This window comes from Oratosquilla oratoria, chromosome 17 (genome assembly GCF_046742065.1).
Source record: "Oratosquilla oratoria isolate Oo_2021 chromosome 17, ASM4674206v1, whole genome shotgun sequence".
In the NCBI taxonomy this organism is placed as follows: Eukaryota; Metazoa; Arthropoda; class Malacostraca; order Stomatopoda; family Squillidae; genus Oratosquilla; species Oratosquilla oratoria.
The window spans coordinates 18,802,677-18,810,986 of NC_134793.1; the positions used below are offsets into that span (position 1 = coordinate 18,802,677).

Here is an 8,310-nt window from a genome sequence, read left to right on the forward strand (position 1 = left end):
GGGTTGATATTTGCTTCTATGATGGCTACTGTTCAATTGGGTCAGGCTTTTTGTCAAGCTATTCCCAAGTATTTCATTGGTATATGTATTTAATGTCCACCTAGTTTGTATCTTGCCATTTCCTTTCTTGGTTCTCCCAATGCACTGATTGATTTGGTTTAACATCAACAACTCCCCCTTATCAGGAGGCTAGGACGGTGCCCCTCACAGAGGACTTCGTGGCGTGGAATTTAGTGAACCATGCCCTTAGTTCAACTTGCCCCGAGCAGGATTTGAATCTCAACCATCTTGACCTCCGTCGCAAGTAACGACGCCCTAAACCATTTGGCCAGCAAGCATCCTCCAAATACACTACTGTGTATATATTAGATTCTATTAATAATTTTTAACTCCAATTATGAAGCTCCCTGTCTGAGTGGGTTAGGGCATCGTTACTTGCAGTGAAGGAAAAGGGGATGGCAGTTTGAACCCTGCCACTGGTGAAGATGAAGCAAGGGCATGGTTATTTAAATTCCACGTTACAAAATCCTCCGTAAGGGGCACCGTCCTAGACTCCTGATAAAGGGGAATTTGTGACATTAAACCATATCATCATCAACTTCAGTTATAATCAGGGAGGTAGTTAAGTGTGTGAATGACTTGGCTACCTCCTGTATAAGAGGGAAGAATCCCTTGGTATACAGGTAAACGTCGACTTACGATGGCATTAGGTTTCGATAGAGCCATCGTAAGACGATTTCATCGTAAGTCGATCCCCAATTTATGTATCACTGTTCCGTGGTCACTGTACCTAGCCTACCTGTATATTAACCACCAGAGATACTGAATATAGCCTATTAAACATGTACAGTAGTGTATTTAATTATTTTTATCCTTTTTACCATATTCAAACACTATAATATGTATTTTCAGTACGGAACTTAAATCTCGCGGGCAGCAGCCAATGCCAGCCGTACGACGTGACGTAATAATACTCGCATCATAAAATATAGTCACCGCTTATATCGATCGTTCTCTCTTTCACCCGCGAATTTTGAAAACCACAGAGAATGGGATTCAAGGCACATTTGAGAGAATGTAAAATCACAGGGGCGACTACAATAAATATAATCAAGACGCCGATATGGCAGCGTCGCGAATCCACTTGCTCCTCATGACGCCTACGTGTGCGGCACCGTATGGAAGGGGTTAAATTATCATGTCGTCGTCGTCGTCGTCATCGTAAAGTCGAACAATCGTAAGTCGCGGCCATCGTAAGTCGACGTTTACCTGTATATAGATAAACTCCAGTCATAATTATATAACTAGAAGGACCTAAGATAAGAGGGAAACAAGGGTGGTGGACTGGAGTGGAGTAGGTGGGATTGTGTGTGTGCCTTGACTTAGCTATCTCCCCATAAAGGGGGAAGAAGCCTATGGTAAAGATGTATTTTAGCTCCAAACGGTTTTATCCACATTTGAATGGACTACATTTTGTAATCTACAAAGACAAATCTAAATATAAGTGTGTTTATAGAGAGGATACATACTATTTATTAAGAGGATATATAAAATTTAGGTTTAAATAGATTTTGATTATCTGGTAGAGGCTTGCTGGCTAGGCGGGTTAGGGCGTTGTTACTTTGAGGTGAAGGTCGAGGGGATGGTGGTTAGAACCCTGCCACTGGCGAAGTTGAACCAAGGGCATGGTTTGTTAAATTCCATGCTACAAAGTCCTCTGTGATGGACACAGTGCAAGCCTTCCAATGGGAGGAGTTTGTTACATTAAACCATATCAGAAGAGGCCTTTACTCCCTCGCAAGGGGAGATAGGTGGCCAAGTCAAATCATGCATTCACCTGCCACAAAAGCAGGTGGAATTTTGGGAGAGATTTGAAATTAGCAGAAAGAAAAATCTATATATCCCAAGAGGCTCATTTCCCTTCACAAGGGAGATACCCAACCAAGGCATGCACTCGCCCATCCTCCACCACCTCCCAGTCATTTGTTTCCTTTTTAAAAATAAAATCTTAGCTCCTTGTGGATGAAGGGGACATCTCTGCCATCCCCACCCACTGCCTGGGCCAGAAGCAATGTAGCAAGAAGAAATTGAAATACAATGAAAAAATATAATACCTTTCTCAATGATCAGCATTGTATAAGATTATCTTCAACAAGTACTGTACAGTACTAACTCTCCCAAAGGAACAATGAAAACAGTACTAACAAAGATACTAGTTTAATGATTAACATATTTACATGTCATATATAAATGCATAACCAAACTATGCTATGTATATTCATTTCTGCTCTTAATAATGGTATATCAATCTTGAAAATAACAACTATTCACATTTGTGAAACAAATTGCCATTAATTGAAAGGATAATATTCTACTTTGAATTTCTTTTTTATGTTGATGGGAACACTCTTCTTTGCTTCCTCCATCATCTTGTGGACTTCTTTCCTGCAAAAAATAAATAAATAAATAAAAAATACATACATATACCAAAGGCTTTACATACACCAAAGGCTTTCCCTTTACAAGGGAGGTAGCCAAGCATAAAAACCATACCCACCCATTCCATCCCCAATACACTACACTCCACTCCCCTCCACCCTCTACCCTCCCTCTTATCTTGGCACCTCCTGGATAAAATAAATAAATAACAGAATTACCAAACTATGGAGGGAGGGGTGGTGAATAGGAATGGAGTGTGTGGGGATGAAATGGGTGGGAGTGGATTTATGCCTTTGACTTTGGCTACCTCCCTTGTAAGGGGAGAAAAAGCCCTTGGAGTATATGGTATGTTGTGGATGGAATGAATGGGAGTGGTTTTTATGCTTTTATTTATGGCTACCTACCTTGTAAGGGGGAAAAAGTCTTTGGTATATGTATGTAAATGTAGACATGTATCAAACTATTTTGGGAACGATAAAATAGGTGGAAGAAGTCTACAAATTACTGTAAAAATTTCAGGAGTATTTTTGTTTTTCCCAAATGTAAGACATAATTTCCTGAAGAACAAGGAAGCTAAACATAAGATGGGTCTTCACTCCCATCTTGCACATCCCTTTCCATTTACAGTAATCCACCTTCACTCCACCTTTTCCTGCTACACTTGCACCCAAGTATCTAAAACTATCCACTTCCTCCAGTCGCTCTCCCTTAATGTTCACTTCCAGTCTACTGCCACTTTCACCCCTTGTACATCTCATCACCTTACTTTTACCCACATTTATCTTTAGCTTTCTTCTATCACATACTCTCCCAAACTCTGCCACCAGCTTCCTCAATCCCTCCTCTGACCCTGCCACAAGCGCAGTGTCGTCCGCAAACAACAGCTGGCTCACCTCCCACTTTTCTCCATTTTCTTTAACCATCTCCAATCCCTGACTCACTACCCTAGCATTCACCTCTCGCACCACCCCATCCATGTATAAGTTGAACAGCCAGGGCGACATAACGCATCCTTGACGAAGTCCCACCTTTACTTCAAACCACTCACTCTCTCCATTTCCAATCCTAACACATGCTCTACTACTCTCATAAAAACTCTTGACAGCTCCCAAAAGCTTTCCTCCTATCCCATAAATCTGCATAACCTCCCACAGTGCCTTTCTGTCTACCCTATCATAAGCCTTTTCCAGATCCATAAAAGCCCAAAAAACATCCTTCCCCTTTCCTATAGCTTTCTCACATATCTGTCTTACCACAAAGATCTGATCTACACAACCTCTACCCGTCCTAAATCCACACTGTTCCTCACCAATTACAGTAACACCCATAGAACACCTCACCATTTACAGTAACACCCATAGAAAAGGAACACTTAGAAACTAAAATCAATCCCATCAAGCAGTACACGAGAATGACAGGTACACAATCAGACCACACCCTGTAATTCACCTACCCATCACATCACATATGAATGCAGTCCACCACATGTGACATAAAAACAACCCCAACAGTATTCCACTCAAATATCTAAAATAACCTACACCCAGTACCCCACAATAAGCCATACAAAAATATCTAAGCACCTGGATCACAAAACAAGCATACATACATACATATATCAATGGCTTTGTCCCCATTACAAGGGAGGTAGCCAAAGTCAAAGGGATAAATCCACTCCCATCCATTTCACCCCCACATATTCCACTCCCATTCACCACCCCTTCTTCCTTCTTTTCTTAGCTCCTCCTGGATGACATGTCATCCCTGCATCTTGCCTACTGCCCTGGGTCAGAAGCAATGTAGCAAGAAAGACAAAGCACATCCACAGCAAAAACCTTGTAATTCACCTAATCGCTGACCCCCCTCTCTGTACCCTCATGCAGAAAAAGAGAAGATGGGGAGAAAGGGTCATCCCTGAATCTCGTCCACTGTCCTGGGTCAGAGGCAATGTAGCAAGACACAGCACATCCACAGCAAGGCTGCTTCATTTAAGTGGTGACGACCGCTCTCCATCCCCTCAATCAGAAAATGAGAAGACAGGCAGAAATCCTTTTGGGCTGTGTCAAAAGCATTCCACAATAAACTACTAAATTTGATCTTATCAACTTCCCTCACCAACTGGCCCAGCAGATAAATAATTCCCATGACAAGCAAGAATTGCATTGGCAAACCTACATTCACACCACAACCTCACACTAAAACAGTACCAACACAGAATCATTCTGGCAAATGACCAATAAATAGTAACCTTTGCCTCAAGTTTTACTGAGAGGAAAACTCTCCTCACAATAACTGGCAATAGTCCTTAGAACCTCCCACAGATCTCTAAGAAGAAACTTTGGACTGTTGTTTGTGTTGAATTAGTGTTGTTTTCATGTCGTTAGCTGAAAATGATAGATGGAGGGGAGCAGTTGTCATCTTTATGTGAAAAATTTGGAGGGAAAATAGGTGAAGTTGATAGGGAGCTTGTACCTAGTTTATAGACCAAGAGTATTACTGCTCTAAAGGAAGGTGAAAGGGTTGATGGATTCTGAAAATCAGCACCAGGGAGTCTATTCTCTCTGCCATTAATCTTGCAGGACCACCACAAGCACATTCCTGTTATTAAGAAATCCTGTTTTTTTTATTGTCATATAAAGGAACCTGCTTAGTTACTAGTTTTGCATATCAACATAAATAAAATTTCAATTTTACCTGTATGCTGGTGGTAAACTTTCTTCATGAAGTGTACACTCAAACTCTGGGGGGTGTTCGACCTTGAAAATATTCTTACGTATGAGGTCTACATCTCTTTGGCAGTTCTCATTTACTGATTCAATACAGTCAGGTGATGCATGAAAGTGCATGAGGAAGTAGCTGTGCATAAAATGAAATATAAATTAAAAACTTGAAGACCTTTCCCTTTTCATTTTCCTATGATCTAATTACAAAATAATCTATATTGAAGAAAAATATGTCCCCACTGATAAACCATTTGGTTCAGATTAAAAACACTCCTAAATCTACTCCATCCTGCAATGAATCTATTTAGACAGTTACCTGCCCTTTGTGTGCATTTGTCCATGAGCTTTCATTCTGTAGGGAAGATCACGAGAACCAAGATTCTCAACTTTACTAACATACCCACCATGTTCCATCACCATTTCAGCAACACGTTTGACCACCGAAACCAATCCAGCCTGAAATACAAAGCAAGATGCAAATCTTTAACTCTACAGTATACCTATCTTCATGATTGTCAGGATATTAGATGCACCAGTGAATCAGCAATGAAAATTATTTGCTACAATCTACAACAGATCATCAATCATGAAGTCTCAGAAAAGAGTATAAGCTATTCTTTGCTTATCTTATTCTCCTATCTATGAACTTTTTTCAGGAAGCGTTCTGCTGATTGAGCTAATATGACACCCTAAAATTATCATGCTATATTTCAATGGTGAGGACAAGTTTATCAAACATCAGAGAAAAGAGAAATGAAGGGAGATAGGAGGAAAGGAAGAGAACAAGCAAAAAACTACACTAATACAAATAAAACTTTGTGATTCATACCTTGGGCAGTGATTTTACAACAAGTGGCATTTCATAAAGTGGCATTTTTTCTTTATTTTATTTTGAACTACTTCAGTTGATCAAACTTTTACTATGTGAATTTCAAGGTGCAGTTAAGGAGACCACACCACAGGACTCTTACTGGAGCCTTTCAGGAATGGATTAGAAGATACAATGCTCTCACTGAAAATAAAAATAAAAGTTATAAAACCTATTTACCTTGGAAAAAAATATCTTAACCATTTCCCTTATATGGGATTTATCAGAAATGAATATAAGAGCCAAGCAACAGTTACAGTAAATAGAAAAGTGTCACACACTACGAAGAGGAATAATTAAAAGAGTCTCCTTCACTACTTAGAGGGAGCAGTGAGCATGAATGAAATAGGCTAGCAGCAATCCAAACATACAAAATGTGGCACCTGGAACAGACGGAGTTATCCCTCTGCAGCGCCTGTCATATCCATACTAAATTTCAATGAGCAATTATATTCACCTAAGTGAATCCCTTTGCTTTTCTATGGGTTAATACCTATTTTGATAAAAAATTGCATGTGTATGTATCCTAACACCTATACAGAACAGTCAAACTGACCATTATTTTAAACTCTACAAATAGGTCTGTATATTCTAAGACATTTCTTTTTATACACGTATTATTCCAAGTGAGCTGTTCTGAAGATGTCAATTTGAATTACTTGAGTTCCAGGATGGACTGACATCATCATGTCAGATGATCCATTTGTCATTTTGCATTCACATGCATTTCATTAGTTCCACCCAAAACATAATATCACATCACAAAAGAACCCTTGGTCAAATGTGAAAGAAAAACTTGGGAGAATGGAGGGCTTCACTCTCCCAGCTAAGTAACATGAACTCCAAATTATGTTTGGTTAAGTTAGGCCGAGTCATTTCATGGAATCTGATATTCATTTAATTGGAATAATTTCTTTCGCAGAAATCTGCAAGAAAGCTTTGGATAAGTTCCTGAAAGTGATTCCAGATGAGCCACCCTTTTAGCATACACCTGCACCTCAGGCAGCTGACAGCAATAGTATACCAGCCCACCTGATTTACCTCAATAGGAATAGGGGAACATAATTATAATAAAAAGAAAAAGAGGCAGACTTCCAAGTTGGCTTTGACAGTGGATGTCTAATAAATGCAGACAAGATTCCCTCCACCCAAAGCACCGATTTTCCAATGAGGTCTCCCAGACTGTCAGTGCAAGGGATGAGGGAAAAGTACACGAGTGATTTCTGATAGAAACGTGGGTCAGATTCACTCAAAACAATCAAAATACATGTCATATGAAAAACAAAATTCACCCCTAAACGAAGATGGGTGTGATAGCAAGAAATTACCTCCATATACATCATCTACCCTTGTATGCATGCTTGTCATTTAGTTTGGAATTGCTTCGCGTGCTTTTCTGAAAATATCTTAATAAAACACACGAGTAGTGTTTTCACTTTGCCTGTTTCACATGGGACATGCTTGACTACCGGCTATACACTTATTTGACGATATGTAATAACTTAGATGGCAATCAAATTTAGGTTTTGTTTATCACTTACAATCAAAGAGGTTCTATAGACTGCTTGGACATCGTACAATCCAACCCGGCATGATTTTACTGTCGTTTCTGATTGTTTGTTTACATGTGCAGAAGACTAGATGCGAATTCGAATGTCAATGAAATGTATTTTTCTATTCAATGCCTCTTTTCATGTTTTCACTCCTGAAAAATGTCGATATCTGGTATGAAATAATTCAGTGCATATTCATTAATGATTACTTTTACTATTAACCCTTTTGGCACGAATTTCGTCCTACGAATGTTGGCGACAATAAAAACTTGTAGGGCATACACTATCCCCTCCCCCCAAAAAAGATAAGAATTAATCAGAGAGCGCAATCACTCAAATACAGTGTAACAGTCAATGGAATACAAATATATTGTCTAATTCGCCTTCGTCACCGAGGAGATTGTGAATTTGTAAATGGATGGAGCTGGCATATAAACTAATGATTATGTCAACAAATACATAACTACAATTATATCATTTGTCTGTAGATAAGCATCAAAATTGCCAGCAGTGGAGACGATGCTTGAAGTCGTCTGTAAAAGTAGCGTGCGCATGTCGTTCTTCATATAACCACAAGACATGGTGTGCGGACGAATAGATCAAGGTTGGCGTAACTTCAAGTAGGATCTATCTACGTTGTGCCGAATACTACTCTTTAGAGTTGGCAAAATACATATTGCCCTTGGCATACTGTACATGAATTAATGGTAAGTACTGATAACATGTT

At 39.5% G+C, this 8,310-nt stretch overlaps 1 protein-coding gene across 2 annotated transcripts; it reads right to left on the reverse strand.

Annotated features, from left to right (window-relative positions):
- Positions 1–2,201: 2,201 nt before the first annotated feature.
- mRpS6 (mitochondrial ribosomal protein S6) lies at positions 2,202–7,714 on the reverse strand. 2 transcript variants are annotated; one of them, XM_076200549.1, is made up of 5 exons: positions 7,572–7,714; positions 5,992–6,174; positions 5,479–5,618; positions 5,134–5,295; positions 2,202–2,445 (listed from the first exon to the last, which is right to left on the reverse strand). In XM_076200549.1, exons 2-5 carry the CDS (start codon positions 6,034–6,036, stop codon positions 2,352–2,354), a joined length of 441 nt encoding a protein of 146 aa, XP_076056664.1. In that variant the 5' UTR covers positions 6,037–6,174; positions 7,572–7,714; the 3' UTR covers positions 2,202–2,351. The 2 variants fall into 2 exon arrangements, with proteins under 2 accessions (XP_076056664.1, XP_076056665.1); XM_076200550.1 differs by having other exon boundaries at positions 7,617–7,651.
- Between the last annotated feature and the right edge of the window lie 596 nt (positions 7,715–8,310).

Coding starts and splice junctions, on each gene's coding strand:
- mRpS6 (XM_076200549.1), bottom strand. CDS start 6,036: ATGCCACTTTATGAAATGCCACTTGTTGTAAAATCACTGCCCAAG. Junction 5,619..5,991: donor TTGTAAAATCACTGCCCAAG/GTATGAATCACA, acceptor TTTGTATTTCAG/GCTGGATTGGTTTCGGTGGT. Junction 2,446..5,133: donor AGTTTACCACCAGCATACAG/GTAAAATTGAAA, acceptor TATTTTTTGCAG/GAAAGAAGTCCACAAGATGA.